This window comes from Onychomys torridus, chromosome 18 (assembly GCF_903995425.1).
Source record: "Onychomys torridus chromosome 18, mOncTor1.1, whole genome shotgun sequence".
Taxonomy (NCBI): domain Eukaryota; kingdom Metazoa; phylum Chordata; class Mammalia; order Rodentia; family Cricetidae; genus Onychomys; species Onychomys torridus.
In genome coordinates, this window is record NC_050460.1 from 19,625,702 (window position 1) to 19,651,495 (window position 25,794).

Below are 25,794 nucleotides of genomic sequence, written 5' to 3' on the forward strand. Positions count from 1 at the left end.
AGGGAGGACCCTTCCTGAGGCTGTGGACAGGCAGAAGTTTGTGGGGAGACTGCAGAAGCCCACACCGACACCTCTAATGAAACTGCTAAGAAAACAGGCTGTGGATATGTGTGACTGAACCCCAGTACTTACTGTACTGTGCTAGTTCTCTGAGACTGCTTTAAAATGTGACAATTAATCTCTTCATTTAGAGAGAAGGCTTTGTGGAAAAGGAAACTGACCTTACAGCACCGTGATTTGTGGAAATGGAGTTTTGCATTTTTTCTACCTGGAAAATGGTGTTCAGGCATGGAAGAGGTGGCTTCTGGGTGGAAAAAATCAAATGGACTGAATAGAAGTGGTTTGAGGGCAAATTAATGTAAGTGCTAAATGGCTGCACTGTAAGTTCGGGTGCATTCTGTCTGGGAGAAGACCGATTTGCCCGGCTGCTGTCTGCAGAGCTCCCAGGAGAGGGGAGAGCACATGTGGAACTGGTATGCAGAAATTTCAAGAGAAAGATTTCCTTTGGGCCTTTTTAGAAAACCATCTTGAGGCCAAGGTACTTTTAAGGTGGCTTTGGAGGTAAACAAGCTGTCTCGAGGTTAGAATGTCCTGCCATTCACTGGGACCCTAAGTGAGAGGCAGTGGGAGAGACATGGGGGAAGACTCCATACCTGTCAACTTTCTGATGGGGACAACTCAGGGGTGAGGCAGAAACCCAAAGAACACAGTACAAGTCAGGTGATTTTGCCTCAAACCAATCCCCTGAGTTTCTTGAGGAGACCCATAGCTGTTTGTGGGAGTAGCCACACAGTGGTTGAGTGTGGGCAGCCTCGAGCCCTCTTCAAGGGGTCGCAATTGGGTATTTCCCTGGCTGACACCCAGGCATGGGTCACATCTTTACAGTGTGCACTGGACTTACAAAATCGATGCCTGCTATATCTTGACGTTTTTCTTTTTCTGATAATACTGGGTTGTAGTTTCTGACATCCACTTTTAAAAGAAGATTTATTCTTATTTTGAAATTATGTGTATATACGAGAGCAGGTGCCCTTGGAGGCAGGAAAGGAGAATACTATCCTCTGGAACTAGAATTAACGGTGCTTGTGAGGATGTGGGGGCTGGGGACCAAACTTGGGTTCTCTGCAAGAGCAGAATATACCCTTAACACTGGGTCATCTCTCCAGCCCAGCTTCTGTGACTATTAATTAATGTCCAGTTGGCTTAACTACTGAACTATTAAATATGTTGAGAAGAAGAATCTTTAAGAAATTGCATTTCAGAATCTCATTCCTGAGATAAAGGGTTTTCAATGACAGCAGTGTCTGTAGAAATTAGAAGTAAGAAGAGAGCTTTGGATTGCAATGAAAAAAAAAATGTATTTCTCGGTGTTTCCCTTTGCATAGTTCCAGCCAACTGCAGATGAACATGTTGTGGGTTCAGTGCTTGCTTCATGGACATGGCACCTATATAGTAACAAAGGCTTCCACCATCAGAAGGGCCCCACACTTAGCTGAATGGTTTTCTGGTATTTTCTTAAATTTTAAAGTATATTTTGGACATTTTCATTTACACTGAGACCTGAAAAATTTGCTGCTGTCCATATTCTTTGTCCCCTGAGGCGTATGACAAGGCTCCCCTCCAGAGAGATGAATGTTAAAGAGTGCTTGTTAAGAGAAATAAATTTTTTGGTGAGAAAAATTAGCATCTATTCCATGGTGCTTGATTCAAGGGCCATAAGACCAAAAAGAAAAGAAAATTTGCAAATTTAAGTACAATGTTAAAGTTAAAAAGAACACTGTTAGCTCATAAGTAAGTAAGAAATTATTCTAATAAATTATCACTTCGGGCAAGGTAAAGACAGGTAGTGGAGAAAAAGAAAAAACGTAAAGGAACAACATGAATTTATAATCTCATTAAAATATTCTTGTCTGTGTGACACTGCTCTCTCTCTCTCCACTGCTCAAGTGAAACAGGATAATTCACATCCAAGCAGTGAGATTTCAGTCTCTAATGGAAATTAGTACTGAAAATAATTATAACAAAACGCTGAATTAGGATATTTTGTGTTCTCGTGCCTTACAAAACCTTCTACCCTGCTTCTAGCTTATGGTGCTTACTAGTGAAGGAGGTAGGAGCCATGAGATCCAATGTAGTTTTCTTTGCTTGAAAACAGGTAATTTCCACTTTGTGAATCTTACAGTTGAGGGGAATGATTGTGACTTTAGCGATTCATTGGGCAAAACCATGTGACATCCTTGCAAACAGATCTAGAGCAGATTTTAGAATAAATAAATAAAGTCAAAGTTCAATGAATGATAGATTAATAGATGACTTATAAGTGTGCAGAAGGAATCTGATAACATTTAGAAAGGCCCAAGCCTTGATTCACCTTAACATTTTAAACAATTACATTGTATTACCACTATTACTATGATTTTATTATTTATTATTATTCTCATAGTGTGTGTATATGCACGGCAGGTGTGCCAAGGTTAGGGGACAATTTGCAGGAATAAGTTCTCTCCTTCCACCATGTGGGTCCCAGAGCTGGAAGTCAGGTTGTCAGGCTTGGCAGCAAACACCTCTACCCACTGAGCCATTCTGTCAGTCTAGCTCTTGACTTTTAAATTCAACATTTCCATCAACAACTAGAATGAAAACGTGCTTGGACATTAGGGATGACTCAAAGCTGTAAGTGTCAGCCATCTTACCTTCCACAAATATTCTAAACAATATTTTCAGTTTAGACCAATGTCAGAACATAAGTTACTTGAATGAATTCTATTTGATTTTGTTTTTATTGATTTGTTTATCTATCTATCTATCTATCTATCTATCTATCTATTTATTTATTTGTGCTGGAAGACAAACCCAGGGCCTTAGACATTTCAGGCAAGTGCTCTACCACTAAAGCCACTTGAAGTTTAATAATAGCAAACAAAATTTCACCTGTGTAATGTTTTTCAAATAATACTCAATGAGGAACTCTTTTGAAAGGTTTTCAGAGGGAAGAACCATGCTGTTCACTGATGACTCACCATGAATGACCAGCAAGGTTTAACTGCCCCACAGAAGCAGTGATGGCCTGGGGATGTGGCTCAGCTGGTAGAGTGTTCACCAACATGCATCAAGTCCAGGGTTTCAGCCCCAGAAAAGCATGAGTAACCTAGGTATGCTGGTATATGCCTGTAATCTCAGCACTTGCAACGTGGAGGCAGGAACATCAGGAGTTCTAGGCCAACCTCAAAATACATAGAGAAAATTCAAGGCCAGCATGGGATGTATGAGACACTGTTTTGTTTTGTTTTAAAAACAAAGCTAACTTGGGCTTAAACATCTAGAGCCAGGGTAGGCAAACTTACTCTAAAAAGAGTCAGAAAGTGGATATTTATTTTTTTGTTAGCTACGTGATATCTGTCACATCTGTTCAACTCTTTACCTATAGCCTGAAAGCACTGGAGAAATACGAAAAGAAGTATGACTGTACCCCAAACCACTTTATTAGAAGTCAGATCCAAATCTAGGTCATTTTAATGTGTCACTTTGATCTTAGAAAAAATGAGGATGGGAGACCTCTAACAAATATGTAAGAACCATTCTCAGCTTGTAGGCCACATAAAAGTCCATTGGTAGCAGATGGGTGTGGCTGGGAGTCTTTAGTTTGCTGACCCTGGTATAGATCAAAAGACACAGTAACCCACTTTGGTTAAAACACACACAGGTAAATTAAGCACCCCCCGCCCCCACCCCAGGGTGACAGGGATTGGGGAGCTGGACATACTTACTCCACGGAGGAGAAAAATGAAGATGGATGGGATGGGTATTGAAATATTTGGAAGACAGTCACACCAACAGAAGGCACTTTACCTGTGTTGTTTTATAGACAAGTGGCGAGGAAAGGAAGTTTAAAGAGGAAATTTAACTCAGCATAAGGAAGACACTTCTGTCCAAAGGAGCTGCCTTTCCACCTAATGGGCCTCCTAAGATGCTGCCATGGAGTCATCTTTCAAGAATGTCACTGGGGGGATTCCCCATGAGGGGACGGGAAGTGGAGACTAGGGAAAAATTTGGAAGTATTACAAAGCAAACCTAACCTTCAAAAATCCTTAGGACCTCTTGGTTAATGTATTTTTTTATTTCTTCAAATGAAACAGCATCCGCCTAAGGGAGGAAAAAGAATGTCCATTAAAAGAAAGCAGAGCGCCCATGGATAAGGAACAGAAATGCTGGGTTTGGCATACTTTTGTCAATACACATTTGTCAAGCAAAATGCTGCTGGCTGTGCACTAGTTTGGGCAATAAATACTGTTCGATCAAATGCTAGGATAAGCTGAAATTCATAGTTGCTTTATAAGCTGTGGTCTGGGATTACAACCAGTGATGCTAATATTGCTCCCGTGAATGGAGAAATGTGGCTATAGACAATTAGGACATACAGTTTCTGTCACTTTATTACATAAATTTAAAAGGCCCAAACAACATGATGGTGTTAATAACCAACCACAACTGAACATGTAGCCCACCCCTGGATGTTAGTAAAGTCTACAGCAACTGACATCATGTTGTTGCAGGATTATTCTATAAAATATTTTTTCTCATGATTTGCCATAATATAACATGTAACTTACATATTAATATAAATATATTAGCCAAATGTTTTTTGTTGTAAACCTAGCCTTCAGTGGCTGAGCCATCTCTCCAGCCCATAGCCAAATTTTTAATAGAAAATGCCTGAGATGCCTGGTAATTGCAAGTATGTAAATGGTGTCAGCTGAATGCTTAATCCTTTGACAATAACCCACATTCATAACAGCCATGTTTTATTGAAATACTTTGATATTTTCGGAAGGGATCTATCACTTTAAGATGGCCAGGATTTGAAAGTATTTCAGTACTGTTCTTTGTAGGCATAGTTATCTTCTGAGGCTTCTCGTACGGCAATGAAGACAACATGACACACATTAGAAGCTGTGATGTAGGGACTCCCTCCATTGGCAAGCACACACTCTGAGAAACACATGACAAAGCCCAATGGGATGTGACCAGGTGAGGGACTTGAAAGATCTGTGGGAAATTTCCATGCAATGTGATTTTCAGACCTAGCCCCAGTTATTCCCACAAATCAGGCAGTTGTCCATCTGGAAAAGTCCCTGTTTGGTGAGCCCTCCATCATTCCTTCATCATGTTTGCATATTACGCCTGTATATGCAGTGGTAATGCTGTGAGCTCATCCACTCATGACAATCCACTCATTTCGAATGCAAGAGGAAAGAAGACAATGTGATGTCCTTATTTATAAGGGGCTGATTTCTATCGTCAGCGCTGTTACCTGGTCTTCAGCGTGCATGGGAAAAATGGACTTGAATGGAAGCACTGAGAAAAGGAAGTGCACATTGGTCCCACCCCTAACCAGGAAGCTATCTGCAGTTAATACCTGCTGGCAAAGAGAAATAGCAGTTTTCTTTAATGGGGTGTCAATGGGCAACTACACTCCAGGGTCCTGGGCAGGCTGCATGCCCAGAAGTAGTTGTCCAATGCAAAACAAACTCAAAGGTATTTGTGTGGATTTCTTCTTATTAATTTATTTTTTGCTTTGTTTGAGCATTTTTGTCTTTTTTTCCCCTATTTGCTTTGATTTTTGTTTTTGTGGCACTTTTTTGTGTCTTGATTTTTTTTTTTGTCTCTTAATCTCTTTTTTTTGAGAGAGAGACAGAGAGAAAGAGAGAGAGAAAGCGAGAGACAGAGACAGAGACAGAGACAGAGAGAGACACAGAAAGAAGAACATAAAATTGGGTGAGTTGGGTGGGTAGGGAGGTGGGGAGACTCTGGGAAGAGTGGAGGAGGGAAAAATGAACTTGAATGAACAGTCTCATAATAGAAAGTGACACTGGTGTCAAGTTTTGCAGGTTTCCCAGTTTAGGAAGGAGGTAAAAATAAAGAAGTAGGAAGACTGAGGGAATGCCCTGCTTTGGGCTGGTTTGAGGAAAGTAGGTCTTTAACCTCCTACTTCATCCCCAGGTCCTCCTTTGTTCCTGCCACAGAAATTTTCAGAACTCCTCAGCTGAATGGCCACCGACCACTCTTCTGAACTATTAATAAGATAAGGGCTGCTTTAAGTGTCTTGGCTTACATCATTCCTATTCCAAAGCACTGTTCAGGGCACACTTGTTCCAGTGGCCAACTGAACAGACTCTCAGGGTAAAATAGATGTGTATGGTTGTGTAAGAGCAACTATAGATACTATTGTAAAACCATGGTTTGGGTATGTGTGTTGGTATACACCTACAATCCCAGCACTTGGGAGGCTGAGGCCAGAGGATCTTGAGTTCCAGCCCAGTCTGGGCTATACCACAAGATCCTGTCTCAAATCCCCACCCCCCAATCACACTAAACACAGCCAAACCCATACAACAAGCCAAACCAAACAATGATTTGGAGTCAGCCAGACCTGGGTTTGGCCCTCTTAATAATGCTTTCATGTCAGTCAAGGCAACTCTGCTCCTATATTTCTAAACAGATGAGTTTATAGCTGTGAAGATCTAGGATGTAATGGAGGTGTCAACAGCAGACCTGGCACATAACTTTAAATCATGGTGCAGACAAGCTTGTTTTATACATGTAAAAAGGACTGGCGTTTCTTTCATTATAAACAGATATATGGACAGCATGAGCCAGGGGCTCCACTTACCGGAGTGCCAGGGATGCCTGGAGAGCCTGGAGGGCCTTGGTGGCCAGGTGACCCTATAGAGCCCTTGCTTCCTGGTGGCCCCACAGGACCTATAGCTCCTTTCATGCCCATAAGGCCTGGTTTTCCACGTTCACCTTGTGGACCTCTGTCTCCTGGAATCCCTTGATCACCCTGTTTGGGGAGAAAAATGAGTCACTTTTTCTGGTAATGCTGTGGTTAATAGTAAAATCCTGGGTCCAAACTAGCATTCATTTACTGTGAATCCTTGTGTTATATACTGCTACCCCATACCCCAGTTGTACCCTTAGCATGTGGGAATGTTAATACTATCCTCCTAGCTAGGGCAATGTTGAGAAATGAATGTACCCAAGTAATATGCTTAAAACAATGTCTGCCCCCTGGAAGCGCTAAGCAAGCAGATCTTAGTGACAAGGATAGCTGTCTTCATTCAGTCTAGAATGATGTCACTGTCACTCCAGGCCTGGGTCTCTTTTGTAGTTACAAAAAGAAATTGCCAACAGGAGCACATCTCTGAGACTCTTCACCTGGAAAAACTCAAAACCTGCTCTAAATCATACAGTTCTCCCCCCTCCGCATTTTGGTTTGGTCCTTATTAGATTCTTTGGAGTTTATTTTAGACTTGCATTTTACATAGGTTTGCATATGCATTCGGGGATCAACACCCATCACCCATTGTCATTTCAACCCTCAAAATGGCATATGGCACCCATCCCCATACTCGAAGTCCTGGATTTAATCCACACAGGCTACAAGGTGGAGGCAGAGAACTGACTCATATAGGTTGTTCTCTGCCATCACATAATTTTTTTAAAAATTAGTTTTTTTTTCTAAAAAAAGATGCTTGTAGTATTTGTTATTAAGAAAACTGGAGAGAAAATAACTTTTTAGAAAAAGAGAACTAGGGAAGTCATATGTCGTCACTGTGTATTGCCAGTAGAAAAATGTTTACAATACATTGTCAATCTGACTTCAAAAGAAGATATATTTTGTATTGATTATATGTGTCCACTAGACATAAGAGTGAAAGATTGCAGGATGTTCAAAATAGCAATGCTTATCCCATCCCTGTGTGAGTTTTCCTGGAAGATTTTCTCTTCTTAAGTTTATGTTATCTTGTTTTTCATACTTCCTTCCATTGTTATGAATTACTGTGTAACAATTAAAAAAAAAACCTCAATAAATTAGACATCAGTACACAAACACATACATGGCCACAAACGTAAGATCAGCCCTAGATAGGATTATGTGAAGTAACAAGGCTTGAGTAGCTTGCATCAGGGACAGGGGTCCTACTAGGAGATTCCGTACAGAAAATGCTAGTCAGTTTCAGTAGTGGCACCGGCAGCCCACAGAGTTCTAGCAGAAGTGCAGCTCACGACTGTGTGTCACTCCACATTTAGTTCCCTCCTCCCAGTTTCCGTCCTCCACTTAGTGTTCCCGTGGGCCAGTGGTTCTCAGCCTGGGCGATTTTGCTCCCCGGTAGGCATTTAGTGATGTCTGGGTAGTGAGAGTTGAGTATATTCTGCAATATACTAGATAGCCAAACCCCACAAGAACTTATCTGTCTCCAAGTGTCAGTAAAACTGTGGGTGAGACATCCCTTAGTTGGCAAGAAGAATTTGGGTGGTGGTTATAGTTGGCATATGTGTCTCAGACAGTAGGGTGGTATAACACTTTCCAAACTGGAAGAGGAAAGCAGACTCAAGTGTACAAAGACCAGTTCACAGGCACAGCCTCCTTGTGACCTGCCTAAGTGTCACATTCTATTCCTGATATTGTTTCACGTACGTCCGGACCATTTCATGTTGGGGAACCAAGGTTGTCTACATGCTTTGTTGTGTGGCTAAAGAGATGGAAAGTTGTATCAGACAGACGTGAACGGAGACCACAGTAGTGATATTACATACGCGTTCTCCTTTGGGTCCTCTGTCTCCAGGTTTACCCATGATGCCCTGAAAAACAGATGAAAATGCTAAAAATCCACCGTTTGCCAAGATTTTCCATCTGTCCGACTGACCTAAATGGTTCTGAGATGCATACACTTATGAAATAGAAATTTTAAGAATTCAGCTGGGTGGTGGCGGCGCACGCCTTTAATCCCAGTACTTGAGAGGCAGAGGCAGGTGGATCTCTGTGAGTTTGAAGCCAGCCTGGTCTACAGAGTGAGTTCCAGGAAAGGCACAAAGCTACACAGAGAAACCCTGTCTCAAACAAACAAACAAAAAACAAACAAACAAAAGAATTCATACTATTTAAAATAGAATTTTTTTCCCCATACCTGAGCACCTGGTAATCCGTCTTTTCCATTTATGCCCTAAAAAGATAAAAACAGTATTTCTATCCCATATCTGCATACAGTCACAGTTAAACACACACAAAAAAATACGTTACATATTTCTTCAGACACCTTGGTGAGTCTTCATGGCAAAACAGAATATAAAATCAGTGCAGTCATGCAGCCCTGAGTTTGAATTCTGGATTGCCACTTCCTGGTTCCATTGACTAGGCTCGGGAACTTACTCCATCTGATTAGCACCAGCATCTTCGTATACACAGTGAAGAAGGTAAGGATGAGTTTACAACCAAGAAGTGAGCACAACAACATGGAGAGTGTGGAGTCCTCTCAAGTCGTTGCCCAAGATGGCTTTCTCCACCGCCTATGAAGAATGAAGGTGCCCCAAAGCAGTGGATGAGATATGGAGATATTTTATACCTTTCATGTGCTGCAACTTTCTCTGGGATAAAAACCTTCCTTCCGTCTTGGAGGGAAGTTCCTTAAGACTCAGAATATTTTAAAGGAAGGTGGAAACACTCCATCCTTCAGGGAAGCTAGTTAAAACTCAGGATAAAGAACTCAAAATCTTCAGGAAGTTCCTGAAACTGTCCAGATTCACTCTTCCTTCCCCAAGGTCAGATAAGCAGTGAGGACTTCTGAGAGACACCCTGAGACCAGCCAAGCTGCCTTGAAGAGGCCCAGAAACAATGGAAGTGTCTGGAAAAGACACTCTCCATCCTGTTGAGCTACCTGTAAGTTGTGCAGTGAGCTCCAGGGATCCAGCTTTTGTGAGCATTACCCATGGTGATGCAGCTTTCTGAGTATCATCTGTACGCCTGCTGGTAGCTCATCACCTATACTCCCATAAGTAATGCCAGTTAAACTCACTGGCTTACCAAGTTGTACTTTGCCGGTATCTCTGGTCTGCTGTTGATTCTCTATCTGTGTGAGGAGACACTCATTGACATCTTCCCAGGAATAGTATCACCAAACAGTTTTAAGCACAGTTTCCCTCTCAGCAAACGCTGTGACTTGTTTCTGAGGGAATTTCATAACATGGCTGGAATGTGATCCTACTATAAAATAAGCTGTCAGCTGAAGAAAAATTACTCTTTCTCAGTTTGAATGAGAACTGGGAATCTGTAATTGTAGTTTTTGAGACTATTAAGCAGTGACATTTTTTATTAGAAAATTGGAACTTCTGGGACCATTAAAGGTATTTTGGAAGTGGTCATAAAGCCAGCCCTGCCTGGAGATTTATAAAATGGACAGATTGCCTGTCAGATACAGAAGGAGGAAAAGGGCCTGGGGTCAAATCAAACACCCAGAGCCTAAGCGCAGATGCAGCTTTGAGATGTGATTTGAAGAGAGAGATCAAGGTGAGGGGCGGCATTTCCTAGCCAGCAGGTGTTGCAGAGACATGCTCTGTGAAAGCCTGAGAGACTTTTAATCTGCAGGAACAGGCTCCACAAGGACACAGCTGCAGAGAGCCACCTGTTTTCACTGCGGTAAATCACACTGACATGTGTCACAGTTGGTAACCCAACCATAGGCTCAGGGACTTCTCTGAAGCACCCTGGGAGTTACTGAGAGTACTTTAACTAAGACTTCGTTACCTGAAGTGTATAGTTCAAAGAATTTATTACCCGCAAGGACACTAGCAACAGAGATAAAGATGATTAAGGAGAGAATGAGAAACGGCTGTGACTCCTGAGTAAAAGATAAATCAAACATAAAACTGGAAGTTATGCTTTGAACCTTTAAAATGTACACAGTTTTCTTTTTAAAAAAATTCATGCACAGAATGAAACATGATCATATCCATGCCCCATTTCCCCACCAACTCTTCCTGCATCCCTCTTAACAAGACCCCTTCCCTGCATCATGTTCTCTTCCTTTGATGACTGACTAAATGCAAGTAGCATTGCCCATCTCTTCATAGGTGTAGGATGGCAAGCGACCAGTGAGAGCACCCCCAGACATGAATGATTCTCCCTCTCGCGGCAGTTTTCAGCACCAACCATTGTTAGCATGCAACAGTTGCTCAAAAATGTTCCTTTAATGAAAAAACTTTGCCTATTATTATATCCCGGGATCTCAATTGCAAGCCTTTTAGGAGATGCCTCGCAGGGTTAGGGAGGAGAAATTTGTTAAGGGGAGGTGACAGGAAGCTCAGGACTTTGTTTTCACCTGGTCCTTCCTCACCACCTCGGAGGAGATGATGGATGGCCAGAGAATCCATCAGCTCTGAGTGTCAGAGAAATCCCGAACAAAGCTCTGAGCTATTTATCTTCAGTCCTTCCCTTCCATACACGACATAGCAAATGACCAAGACCTCTGTGAAAAATAAATTTGATAGGCTGGACAGATGGTTGAGAGGTGAAGAGCACTTGCTGCTCTCCCCAGGACTGGGTTTGGTTCTTAGCGCCCATCTGGTGGCTCACAGTCCTCTATAACTCCAGTTCCTGGGGATCTGATGCCCTTTTCTAGCCCCGACAGGCACCCATATGGTGTACATATATACGTAATACAGTCACTCACACACATAAAATAAAATAAATCTTAAAAGATGAAACAAATCCTTAAGACACAACAACAACAACAAGAGAACTTCACCTGCCTCTCTCCAGGCACATCCTCAGCTCATAGCAGGGCCTAGATGTATAAATGCTGGGTTGGGATGACTGTCATAATGCCAGTCTAGAAATAACTTTCTGCTTCAGCTTATCACACAGACGCTATGCCAGTGAGCTGTTGGCTTCTTCAGGTTTTAGGATGTGACAGGACATTTAATTTGAGCTCTACTTAAGTTACTAGACCTAAGAAATAATGTGTCTACTTAACGAGGACTTAGAAAATTTCACCTCCCCCTCATTGTTTAAGTTATAAAAACACCACACAGAGATCTAGGAAACTCCTAGAGGAACCCCCTGATAATACCCCCAAATTCAATTTTTAGAACCTGTTTGTATTTCCTTCTGAAATTGCTTGCTCAAATCTTACATTTCTGAGGAGGAAGGTGAATGGAAAATGTTTAGAACATTTCTTAGAATAGCAGTTTCTAGCTAATAAGTACTTACTGGCATCCCTGAGGGTCCCTCTGGTCCAGGAAAACCTCTATCTCCAACAGGTCCTCTCTCACCCTATAAACATGTGCCAAAAGAAAAGTTTATTGGTAAAAATTTCTTAAAAATAGCACCTAGATACTACAGCAGTGTGTCTTCTGCTAAATTGGTGGTAGCTCACCGGCTCCCCTGGAACTCCTGGAGGGCCTGGGGCACCGGGTTTCCCCTGGAAGAAAACCAAATAAAAACGTTAGGAACTGTGCTACTGATGCCATGCACTTCTATCTCCACAAGAGTTTAAAGGTTACTGTAGTATTTGGACAGGTACACATTCCAGGGCTCACTAGACTCCAGAGGCTGTAAGGCACACACTACAGAGTCCCGAGGGCAAGAGGGACGATATTTTTGAAAACGTTAAGCCAGTGTACCCTCGTTATTAGATATCCTTATGACTTTTTTCCTGGTAGTTCTTTCTTACTTTATGGTACTGGTTCTCAGCCTTCCTAATGCTGCAACCCTTTAACACAGCTCCTCCTGTAGCGATGACCCCCAACCATAAAATTATTTTTGTTGCTACTTCATAATGGTAATTTTGTTACCGTTATGAATTGTAATGTAAATATATCTGATATGCAGGATGTATTTTCATTGTTTCAAATTGACCCAAAGGGGTCATGACCCATAGATTGAGAACCGCTGCTCTAGGGGGTGGGAGATGGAGGTGGGAGTTGTGGGAGGGTGTGCTGGTTGAGTTTTGTCAAGTTGACACAAACTGGAGTCACTCAGGAAGAGGAAACCTTAATGGAGAAGATTCTGCCATCAGACATTTTCTTGATTAATGATTGAAGGCCAGCACACTGTGCGCAGTGCTACAGCTGGGCTGGTGGTCCGGGTTGTATAAGAAAGCAGATTGAGCAAGCCATAAGTGCAAGCCAGGAAGCAACAGCCCTCCACAGTCCCTATTTCAGTTCCTTCCTCCAGGTTCCTGTCCTGTTGGAGTTCCTGCCCTCGTTTCCCTGAGGGATGGGCTGTGTTCTGGACACATAAACCCAAAATAAACTCCTTCCTTCCCAAGTTGCTTTTGGTTATTTATTTATATTTTTAAGTCACAACAATAGAAAGCAAAGTAAGACAAAAGGCGGGGGTGAGAGAAATTCATGTCAGGTTTTGAATTTCACAAAGGCGCTTCTGTCCTGGTAGTAAGATAATACGAAAAAGAAACCCCACCTTTTATTTGAAAATCTGTATTTGGGTAAAGGGTTGAGGAAAATACTCCCCTCCCCCCCTTAATGTGCCATGGCCTAAAGAACAAGAACCAGGAAACCCTGGAGCAGAAAGACCACAGGAGGAAGTAGGGACACGGCGTTTACACAGGTCGAATGTGAAATGTGCCGACAGGCTCAGGTATCTGAACACTCGGTCCTCAGCTGGTGGCGGTTTTGGGAGGTTGTCAACCTTTGCGACTGTGGTTTTTCTAGCAGAAACAAGCAGGCGGCTTGGAGGCAGGCCTTGAGGGCCATATCCACTTTTGATCCTTGCTGGAGCTCTCTACTACTGTTTGTTCTGCTGGACATGCGAACAAACTTCTCAAGCTCTTTCTGCGCCTGTGAGGCCTACCCCAGCTACCATGCTCTCTCTGCTTTGTCTATGGACTTTGAGCCTGAAGTTGCTTCTGACAAGGATTTTTGTTTTTTGTTTTTGTTTTTTTAAATCATGGTGATGGAGACAGTTACTAATACCGTGGTCTAGCTGAGACCTGAAGTAACGTGCAGAGCATTAGACTGAGCTTACAGGACTGCCTCTGGAAGCAGACCTTCTTACTCCGTGGGCCTAATCACCTCTGGGAAAGATATTGTAGGGATTTCAGTGAGCAGCTGAGACTTTAAAAGGGAAGGGCCCCTTTTCCAACCCGTTTTAGAATTCTGGGAGGTAACCCTCTCAGAGAAAGGAGAAAGAAAGACATTCTAGAAAAAGCCCTGGGTAGCCCTGGAAATACTGGAAATAAAGACTACTCTCTTCTAGGAAGGGCAGGATTAGGTCCATGGACCTCCACTGAGTAGTCATGACATGCCCAACTGGCTTTATCTTTGCTTCAACTACAGCAACCACCTTGAAAGTTTCAGACAATACTGGAACACATGTAGCATGAATTGTTAAAAGGTATTACTAATAAAATAAAACCTGAAGCCAGGTATTGGGGTGAATGCTGGAAGATCAGAGAAGCAGAGCAAGCCACAGCCGCCTCACCTTGCCAATTCCTCAGCTGATCCTGTTTCCTCAGACTGGAAACCTCTGAGTCCTTATCCAGAATGAATCTGAACTGCTGCTCGAAAGCCTGAAAGCTTAACCAACCTAGTTCCTAGTTTTCACGCAGTATATACCTTTTTGCTTTCTGCCCTCACTTCCTGGCATTAAAGGCTCACTTCTGGGTATTAAAGGCGTGTGTCACCAAGCCTGGCTGTTTCCAATGTGGCCTTGAACTCACAGAGATCCAGAGGGATTTCTGCCTCTGGAATGCTAGGATTAAAGGCGTGAGTGCCACCATTTTCTAGCCTCCGTATCTAGTGGCTGTTCTGTTCTCTGACCTCAGATAAGTTTATTAGGGTGCACAATATTTTGGGGAACACAATACCACCACAAACACACCTCTACCATCTACAGTAAAATTGAGCATGTACTCATTTGAAAGTGTATGCCACAGTGCACTGGGTGCATTCACAATGTCTTGTATCTGTTACCACTTCTGATAGGCCCTCTTAACAGTTAAAAAAAAAAAAAAAGACTTATTTTGAATCACACAATTGCACACAGTTTTTACCCTTTCCTAATTCTGAAGCTGCCAAGTGCTCCTAAGTGTTGGAAATGTTACTTTTAAAGTGAATTTATCAGATGTTAGGTATTCAAATATATGCCTGATATTTCAATCAAACTACAGCCTTCAAAAAGACTTCTGGAATTGCTCATTTAAACTATCTTTTGAAACTACTACACAAGCTTTAATTACTTTACTGGCATCTAGTAACATTTCTTTGAAGACAGACCTAATTTATGGTAACAGCAGAAAGTATTTTGAAGTCACATGTAGAGGGCTGTAATGGGAAAATGAGTCTCTTTGTGAGTATAAGATGTGAGTGTAAGGGAACAGGTTGAAATGGTATTCTGAGCACAGTTTCAGAAAGAGAGCCCATAATGCTAGTGAGGAGGAGAGTCAGAGGTGTGTGTGTGTGTGTGGGGGGGGAATAAGATTAAGTGTAAAGTGCACTTCCATAAAGAATCTTCATTTTATACAAATTCCAGAGTGCTTGCTAGAGAACGTAGTTTTCATTTTCTGACTTTACAATTATGCACATTGTTAGTCTCAGTCTGGACAAATGTAATAAGGAGTGCCATTCTCTGTAAAGCATGTACATGATGGGGAGCGTTTTATGATTTATTTGAGTTAGTAAAATGTAATCATGTAGAGGGGTCTGTGGACCTTTTTCGGACTGTGGTAGATGGCAATGGATGATGGTTGGGGATCGTAGGCTGTCTAGGATGATGCTAAGTGGAGTCAGTGAGGCTACAGTGTGTGTGTGGGGCTGAGAGTAGGGCTCCTTCTCATCCTCACAGTGCTCCTACTGCCCAAGCACATGGTTTCCACTGACTTTCTTGTAATGTGATACTGGACTTTCCCTGCAGGTCACCTGGCAAGAGGATAAATGGCCTCTTATTCATAAACCGTGACCACAAAATTTTAATGAGGGCATCATGAATGGAGATCAGAATTATCCCAAGGGCTCAGAGAAATGATTTCAACCTTTCTGGGAGCACTTCCTATTCATTTGCAAAGCCCTTGATGAGACTGAAGTATTTGACACCAGAGAGCAACAGAAATGACTGAGAGGCTTGAAGCCTGGCTTATGCGGAAACACCAGCGGCAGGAGAAGCTCCGCTAATAACCCTGGCTGAAGTGGGCACCCAGGCAGACTACAGCCTCAGTACAGCCTGATGTACGTGCCCCGAGGTGAGAACTCAGCCTTTGGGAGATGCAGAATTGCTGAAATACGACACAGAGGTACAGAAAGTGAGTTTTCAGAGCTGTGCACACACAGAGCCATGGGTAACCGCATTTCCTCTCTTTCCATGAAAGAGACTTGGGAAGGGAAAAACCAAAAAGTAGGGGAAAATACAAATAAAGAACAGATAGGCTAGAATCAAGAATGGGACAGGCTCTGGCAACTGTTGTCATCAGAATATACTCCAGGCACCCTTGATCACTAGCTGTAGATTGATTATTGCGATAGAAATGCACAGCTGAAAAGCTAACATGAGATAAGCCAGACTCACCAACATGCCGGCTATTCCTGGGGGACCTGCTGGGCCTTGATCTCCCTGTTTAGATTAAAATAGGAATGGTTACTTATAATGATAGCTATAGACACTTCACTTTTAAAATCATTGCTCAAATAGTAATTTGACATGCCACTGTAAAAAAATTCAGTGTTCTCCAAGGATGAGACTCCCAGTGGCCAGATCTAAACGCACACACACACACACACACACACACACACACACACACACACACACTCAAGCAAAACTAATTGGCCTCAACAGGACGTATTTATACACAAATTATTTATATATATGTGAGTAATAATGAAGAGGCGGTCGTGAATTTGGATGGGGCAAAGGAATGGGTCAGAGAAGAAGGGGTAAAACATTGTAAATATAACACTTATGTAGATAATTAAAAGAGATTGAATTGATAAAGCCTTTGTTTGAATATAGTAAGTGCCATTGTTATTAACTTGTATGAAGAACACTAGGAAAGCAGGAAAAATGAATACACAATTTAACCTATTATATTTTCTTCCTCTAAAGAACAAAGTAATTCATAGTCCTAATGAAAATCATTGTTCATGATATTACTTCGGTTTATTTCAAGAGGGAACCATACATTCTTACAGCTAAAGTTAGTCAATATTTAAAATTCTATACAGAATAAACATTATTACAATGACTTGAAAGACTAATCATAATGAATGTCTCCTGAAATCTCTTCTTAGCCTGCTCCCATTGAATGCAGGGTTAGAACAAGCCAGATTGAGAACTAAAGATCTGTAGTTCTCCAGTGACCAATCAGAATATCCATTTAATTGCTCTGAAAAACAGAACAACTCAGGTGTTTTTCAAAAGGCAGTGTGGTATTTCAGATACGGTTGACAGTGCTGCATGTGCTAGTGATTACATGTAAATTTACGTGCTAGTAAAATGGTAATTTTGTTGGGCAGAACCCATATTAAAAAAACACATAATTTTGCTTAGGGACATAAAAGAAGACTTCATAAAGAGATAATGAGCATAAGACAATATCATAATTTATAAACTTAAGGTGATTGTTACATGACTGCTATTCGATCAAAAATATTAAAGTTCACTTGAGATAATAAATGAGAGGATGGAACAAAAATACTACAAGAATAATAGATACTAGCAATATGGATATTTAAGTACATAATAAAGCTATAATTAAAATAATGGAATGCTGGTATAAAGTTCAGCAGTATGTCAATGCAGTAGAATATAAATTTCATAAATAACAGTACATTCATATTAGGAATTTTAGGAAAGAGAGAGCAATGTCATAAGTAAAGTTAATGGTTGAATAATTCTTTATATTGTATTTCATATAAGTTCCACATAGAGATATGTAAAAATAAAATAACATTAACTTTAGAAAGGAACCAGGAGAATCTATTAGTGGCTATCTGATCTTGATTAATAAATGAAAGTAAACAGTTTCTATTAAAAACTCCAAAGAAGAAATAAAAAATAGTTTAGATTTGACTATAATAAAGTTTTTATAGAAAGATTAAAATTAGAAACAAAAAGCAAAGACCAATTAGGATATGAACTGTAACAGATAGAAGTAATATCTTCAGAGTATAAAGGCCCTGTTAAAAGAAAAATAAATAATGCATGATCTAACTCATGTAGGGAAGTAGACTCCATGGATTTAGACAATTCAAGAGTGGTTGGCAGAGGTAAGAGGGTGTAGAGGTGAGGAGGGATGTGGAGAGATTGGTCAGGCAAGGCTAGGTTACGATGAGACAGAGTAATATCTGGTGGTATGTTGCACAGCAGGATGACAGTGGGAGATAACATGCTCCTTATTTCAAAGTAGTTAGAGGAGTAGATTTTCAATATCCTTGTCACAAGGAAGTAACCAGTGTTGGAAGTGCTGACATGACATATACTGATTTGAGCATTATCTACTTATACACATGTAGAAACTTCATACTGCACCTCTAAATTATTATGTGTCAACTGAAATTTTAAAAGATCAGGAAAAGGATATAAATGTGTAATTCCCATTTGTTTTCATCTTGAATATATCATAACTTTTTATTCAGTGGAAATATTCACATATCTGGAAAATGCTAATGTGCAGAGGGTCTCCTGTTTTCAGGATTCTCACTGCCCCGACTCTCCTCTAGTCATCTTGCCTCATATTCCCAGTCACATCTGAGAGAGTCAATATTTACATGCCCTCCAGCACCCCATTCTCATACATCCCAGCTTTTGGCCACTAGAACCCCATGACCCTTGATTCACTCACGGTTCAAACTTTTCATTACCCTTCACTCCCTGCCTGGTCTGATTCTCTCGTGCCTAGTTAAAATTCCACGGTTACTTGCTTTTGTCTCTCCCTACTGTATACCATCAATCTCCTTTTGATATATTTGTGTTTGAGTCCTCACTTGTCAAAGCCAGGGTGTTATTTAAACCCATTCCTCTACTATTCTGTGTCTTTGCTTGGAAGTATGAACTTGGCTGGGGAAACTCCATAATTTTAAGGACTGATCTGACTATATTCAGCTCCCCATAGATACTGGAATGGTCTGTGCTACCGTTTCTCAAAGGCCCACATGTTAAAGATTTGCTTGCTGGCCTCTGGTGCCCTTGGGAGATGGCAGAACCTTTAGTAGATGGGGCTTCATAGAACAAAGTCAGGTCATTGAAGATGTGACCTTGAAGGGAATATTGGGATCCTTGCCTTTCTTGCTTCTCTTTATTTGAATTCTGGCTACCATATGCTTTTGCATATTGCACACCCTCTCCAGACCCCAAAAAGCAAAGGCGCTGTTCTGTGAGGCCAAAATGGGAACAATCTACTTTGCAAGTTAATGGGAGACCAAAACAGGAAAACTATATCTTGCAGGTTAAGGTTCTGTTTGCAGTTAAGACAGTTCCTGTTTGTACTGTGCAAGTTAAGAATTCTGTTTGTTATTAAAAAGTTCCGTTTTCTTCTGTGCAGGTTAAGGTTTCCATTTGTAGTTCAAGAATAAGCTCCTGTTTGTCCTTTGTTAAGTCCTTGCAAGATTTCTATTTGTAATTAAGAATGAGTTCTAGTTTCTTAGATCTGATGTAAACTGCTTGCAACCCCATTCATATGATGTATACCCATGCCCTTTTTCCTTCCCTTTCATTATATATGTTTAACAATGTATGATGTCCAGCTCTCTCACCTCTGTGAAAACCTTATCTCTCCTATAAAAGGGACTTTGAGGGGTCAGCAGGAGCTGCTCTCTCAAATCCTGACTTAACAGACAGCCGGCTGGCCAGTCCTGGGTGCACCCCCAAATACAGCTTGCTTTAACTGGATACTCATGGATTTGGTCTTTTCTCCTTGTGATTCCCAGGCTTAAGAATTCCTCCATAACTTCTTCAGTCTCTACCTCCAGGTTGCTGCCCTGATTGCTTGACAATGTTGTGTGATGTGGAAATGTAAGCCAAATAAGCCCCTTCATTCCTCCAAGTTGCTTTTGCTGACAATATTTTATCCCTGGTAGCTAAGAGCACAGACAGTACCATCCCTCAAGTGGCCACACTGAACAGCACTGTTTGGTGTCTGGGGTCACTTTTTTCTACCCTGTCTCCACTTCTCAGACCTCATCTCTAAGAATTTTGCATTCACACATTCACCTTCCTTCGAGGTGGTGGCGTGTCTCAGGGTCTTTATACCTTTTTTTCTGCATCATGAATTGTTCTTTCTTAAAACTTATTAGGACATGGCTAACTCACTTCCCTTAAGACATTGTTCAGTTCTTGCTTTCTTGGATATCATATGATTGATGCTGTCCCCCTTTCCTCTCCACCAAGCATGTGTGGTACTGTTTAACCTGTTCTACTTTCAATTTTTTTCTGTAGTGTTTTCAGATAACTCTGTTTTTATCATGCATTCCCCATTGTTCCTGTATCCCTCCCTAGAAAACAAGTCCCATAATTACAAAAGCTTCACTTGCTTTGCCCCTTATACTTCATAAACACTTATTATTATGCACTTACAGGCATAATAGCAGGTAAATATACAGTTTTGAATATTGAGCAAGTACAACCTTGGTGCTTACCTTTACACCAGGAAATCCTTCTAGTCCTGGCAAGCCCATTGCACCAGGCTCTCCCTGTAAAATAGGGAAACATGCAGAAGCAATGACCAAAGGTTTATAAGCAATGATTTAAAGTCAAGGTCTTTATTTCCCATGTCCCTCAACATTGATTTCAAACTTGGCTAATGAATAGTGTCCTTTGTTTCCAAGCATTAGGTGTGTGAAAATAGCTTGGGAAGTAAAGCTATTCTCCAGGCATGAGTCCATTTTCTGATTAATTATTTTTATTCTGGTTAGGAATCTAATCAGGATAAACCCCTGTAGTATGTTAATAACTCCAATTTCAGTAAGAATTAGAATGAAAAGCAGATTTTCATAAAGTTTACCAATTTGTGAGACACCTGGGGCTGCTAGCTTACATTATAATAAGATTGAACTCTTTAAGAGTGACTAAAGCTGGGGCTCTCAAAGCAGAATAGCATCCTTCACACGGATTGCAAATGCCTGGGAAGAGGGCAGCATCCTTCACACGGATTGCAAATGCCTGGGAAGAGGGCAGCATCCTTCACACGGATTGCAAATGCCTGGGAAGAGGGCAGCATCCTTCACACGGATTGCAAATGCCTGGGAAGAGGGCAGCATCCTTCACACGGATTGTAAATGCTTGGGAAGAGGGCAGCATCCTTCACATGGATTGTAAATGCTTGGGAAGAGGGCAGCATCCTTCACACGGATTTGCAAATGCCTGGGAAGAGGGCAGCATCCTTCACACGGATTTGCAAATGCTTGGGAAGAGGGCAGCATCCTTCACATGGATTGTAAATGCTTGGGAAGAGGGCAGCATCCTTCACATGGATTTGTAAATGCCTGGGAAGAGGGCAGCATCCTTCACATGGATTGTAAATGCTTGGGAAGATAACCACAGGAGTGGCACCTTCAATAATTTAAGTCATTTCTTAAGGTGACAGGTACTGAAAGGGGACAGAGCAGCATTAAAAAACAAAATAAAACAATAACAAAATTTCTATATATTGTATTGCATGGTCCCAGACTGTAGGTCTTTAAGTAACATTTGGGAAACAAAAAAAAATCTATGTTGAAAAATACTGATGATTTGAACAAATAAACATTTTGATCAAGAAAGGTATAGAGTGGGTACATAGAGAGGCTCAGCAGTTGGTTGCTCTTTCAGAAGATGGGGGTTCAGTTCTCAGCACCTATAAGGTAGCTCACTCCAGTTCCAGGGGATCCGATGCCCTCTTCTGGCCTCTTGTGGGTACAGCATGCATATGACGTACATACATATCCAGGCTTACAAAGTACAGAAACATAAACAAATAGAGATAATTTCTTGTAAATTAATTACTGTTAACTGAATATGTTTTCTTAGGACACTGGATGCTTTAACTACCACAATGCTGGCTGATGTGGTGGTGCTTGCCTTTAATCCTAGGACCTAAGAGGCACATGTAGGTGGATGTCAAATCACTGGGTTCCAGGCTAGCCTGGTCCACAAGTGAGACCTTGTCTACAAATAAACAGCAAACAAACAACACAAAAAAGCAAGCTTTCAAACTGTATTCTCTGTAGATGTATTTTTGCATACAAAATACAATTCTGCTTGAAAATATTTCCAAAGCTTTAACAACCATCATTGTTGTTATTGCACACACCTCACAAGTGAGCATACAACTAGATATGTTTTATGTTTCAGAAATCTTTTTCAATCCTCACTAGTATATAACCTGTCAATCACAAGAATAAGAGAAAAAGTGTTCAGATTCTATTCTGTGTAAGTCTGTGTGAAGGTGGCCCCGAGTTATCGATGCATGGAATATATCCTGGTATCAAGCTGTCTCTTTGTTTACACTTTCAGTGGCCTTTCCTTACAATAGAAGGCGTAATTGATTAATTAATCAGTATTTGTTTGAAAATAGATAATAATTAAATATTTAATTGAAATCACTTAGGTGTTGAAGAGCTAAAGAAAAATTGTTCTGCATCAGGAACAATTCAACTAGTATATCCAACTGAAGGTACATTTTTTCTCTGTAGAGGTTTATTCAGAAGAATATTATTGCCATGTGTTGTATCTTGAATCTTAAATATACTCCCAAAGTGCATGAGTTTACGGGCTGATCTGCAGTGTAGCTGCACACAGAAGCAGGGATCACAGGGGCTCTGACCTAATCAATAAACCCATTAGAGATTTATAGCTTACTAGGCCTTAGGGACAGGGCTCGGTTGTAAAAGACAGCTGTCCTTTGCTTCCTACCACCGTGAGACTAGCATCTTAGCCCCACTAAGTGTTCCTGGTACTTACTCTGACTCACCGCAGGCCCAACAGAGCAGCTGGCAATGGACTGAAACCTTGTTAATCAAAACTAGCATTTCCTCCTTCTGAGTTTGTTTATCTCAAGTATTTGGTCACAGTGACACAACGCTGACTTGACATGGGACTTGAAGGGTACCCAGAGAGTACATTTCCTCCGCCCACCCCATGTTGGCTTTTCAAATATGTGCTCTGGAAGGTACAGTCCTTCCAGTCCTGGTTTATTCCTGTGCTGTGGGGGCGTGGTTTCTCTCTATCCAGCAAATGTTGGGAGACAATGAGAACACCATGGGGGTGTGTCCATATAGCACACAAGGGAGTAATTCCGGGAATTTTTTGTATGAAAGTATGAATGGTCACACAATATTTAATTTAATGACTCCACATTTTTCAGTTCATATTCCAAACACAGGGACTATCCTTCAATTCATTTTTATTCTTTGCCCTGTTGCAGCTAAAAAATGGGGGGGGGGGCTAACTTCTTCAGATTTTACTCAAATGGTCTCTTTTATTTTTGACCAGCTACTTTCCAGTGCTAATAAACTACAATTTACTCTTTAATATGTTTAAAAAATGTTGTTACCTTAACCTGAAATTATTAACATGAGAACTTGAAAGAATGTTCCAGAAAAGTCAGTGAGAAGTCTAAATCTGTCTACATGATCCAGAGGGGTGCTGTTCTATATATCTGTAAGAAGGTAAGACTTAGAGGAATTTTTATCAATATGATGGAAGAAAATAGAAATAAAAATGAACAATGTATTTCTAGATGAACACATATAACAGTATTTTTAAAGATGCAAAAAAGAAAGAGTAACCAATTACAAAAGAAAAGAAACTTCTATATAACATATTTGGGGTTCAGAATACAGTACTAAGGACTTGAAATAATTATTTCAAAGTAAATCAAATAGCCATCTAATATGTATATGGCTCAGTAACAAAAATAGCATCTTTGATAAATCTCCCTTTGAAAATATATTTATATATAAAATTACTTTCTATCGTTTGTCTCTTTTCTGGTTTAACATTTATTCAGGCAAATTTACCAACTTCAACTATAATAAAAAGACTTAATAAAAAGCCACAGAAAGTGGTTTGAAAGCTTACTTCAGTGTTAGGTACATTTAATTTTCAATTCTCCCCTCAGAGGTAAAAGGATATACAAATGGAACATGAAGGATGGAATATTTGCTTGAAAAGGACGTGGCAGGAAAAAATACAAAAGGTTAAAGGGAATCTAATTGAAACAGGCAGAACTTTTGTCGTGAGGCTCCACGGTCGAGAAAGATGCTGGGAAAAATTATCAGCCTTTGGGCAGCTGGAGGACATGATCTCGTCTTTGCTGAGTGCTAGCCCCCGGATATATTCTACTCAATAAGCAGGTTTGTGACGGTCTGTACTCCCTGCAGAATAATTGCCCAAGACATGCAAAGTAAATAAACAGTCCTTTCCTTCCTTTTTTTTTTTTTTTTTTTGGTTGGTGAGATGTCAGACATATTAAGGAATTTCTTTCCCTTAAGTATTTCTCTTCCATGAGCTACTTAAAACTGAATCAATCATCAAAAGAAGGCCATTAGAGGGAAGTGTTCCATTTGTCAAGAGCATTATATGTGCCTCCCTACATCAGAGGATGATTTTTAAAACCTGCTGATGGAAAGAGGTGAACCTCAAGGGCAGGGACATCATCAGGACTAATGCATCTGGAAATAAAGAACACATTTGCTGGCATATCTCTATTTGCTTGCTTGTCTCTGACACCTTAAGTGAGACACACTAAGAAGGCAGGCCATCTTTGCTTGGTACCCTTTATAGTGTTAACAAACAATACTACACAGAGATAAGAACATACATACCACTGGGCCAGGATCACCTTTTGGGCCCTAGAAGAAAAGAAATATGTTTTAATTGTTGTGAAAGCTCAGTTACAGAATCTGAAGCATTTTTCTTCAGATGCCCATTTACAAACGTAAGGATGGTACATATTTACTTTGGCTGAAGTTTGGATTTGAAGAATAAAATTAAGAAAAATAACTTGGGCTCTAAAGGGATGATTCAGTGGTTGAGAGCAGATAGTGCTCTTCCAAAGGACCTAAGTTCAGGTCTCAGCACCCATGATGAGTGGCTCCCAACCACCTGTAACTCTAGCTCTAGGGGATCTAGCATCGTTTTCTGGCATCGACAGGCATTGCATGTATATTCCATGTATAGCTTCACACACAGACAGACACAGACACACACACCAATAAAAATAAAATAACTCTAAAGAAACAATACGGTGCTATTTCTATGACCATGATTTATAATTTAGATCGACAATGAAAAAAGTGAGACTGCTATGCTAAATATTTTCCATATTGAGGTTTTGTGCATTTTTTCTTTTATTCAAATTGGTTTCCCTTATTTACTCCTTCTGTAAAATTCAGTTACATTTGTGACATTCAGGTTTCAGTGAGCTTGAGAGATTCCCCCACCCCCATCATTATTGTCCAGCTAAAGCAAGTTGAAGATAATCATCTATACTTACAGGGGGTCCTGGGGGTCCTGGGTAACTGGGAACACTCACTCCACCCTTCAAAAGATGAGAAAGCAGATGGGCAGAACTTATAGAAGCCTGTGACTGGAAAGTGAGCATAGGTAATTAGTCATGTAGATACCTGGATTTTATATAAACTGCTCATGCCATTTCCTTCATTGACTGGGACACCCTTAGGGAGGAAATGAGAGGCAGAAGTTAGCATTCTGAACGTCATTCACTTTACCGAATGATATTCTTCTTATATTAATTTTTAGTTATGTTTTTCTATTCTATACTTCAAGTGAATTTAATACAATAAACAGACTATGACAATGCTTCAGTCTTTCAAAACGGGGAAACAGGGAAAAGGAACCTGTGCTATGCCTGGAGCACAGGGATGTTTCCAGTTGGGGTTTGAATAGTGTTTAAGCCTGCAGATGAGGCACTAATGCTTTCAGGAAAAAAAATATTATTTGCTCATTAAAATTCAGTTTCTGAATTGCCAATTTCCTGTGTTTCCAGCCTGCTGACCTGCAGGCAGCCG

General features: G+C 40.8%; 1 protein-coding gene across 1 annotated transcript in view; it reads right to left on the reverse strand.

The window, feature by feature from the left end:
• Nucleotides 1-25,794, reverse strand: part of Col19a1 (collagen type XIX alpha 1 chain) — a 331,952-nt gene that overhangs the window by 14,443 nt on the left and 291,715 nt on the right. The window contains exons 37-47 of the mRNA XM_036167742.1: nucleotides 25,390-25,440; nucleotides 25,260-25,304; nucleotides 24,589-24,615; nucleotides 20,422-20,475; nucleotides 16,358-16,402; nucleotides 12,213-12,257; nucleotides 12,047-12,109; nucleotides 8,970-9,005; nucleotides 8,599-8,643; nucleotides 6,671-6,841; nucleotides 4,077-4,143 (exon numbers count right to left, since the gene is read on the reverse strand). Of these exons, the coding sequence (XP_036023635.1) occupies nucleotides 4,077-4,143; nucleotides 6,671-6,841; nucleotides 8,599-8,643; nucleotides 8,970-9,005; nucleotides 12,047-12,109; nucleotides 12,213-12,257; nucleotides 16,358-16,402; nucleotides 20,422-20,475; nucleotides 24,589-24,615; nucleotides 25,260-25,304; nucleotides 25,390-25,440 (649 nt within the window). The remainder of the gene's footprint in view (nucleotides 1-4,076; nucleotides 4,144-6,670; nucleotides 6,842-8,598; nucleotides 8,644-8,969; nucleotides 9,006-12,046; nucleotides 12,110-12,212; nucleotides 12,258-16,357; nucleotides 16,403-20,421; nucleotides 20,476-24,588; nucleotides 24,616-25,259; nucleotides 25,305-25,389; nucleotides 25,441-25,794) is intronic.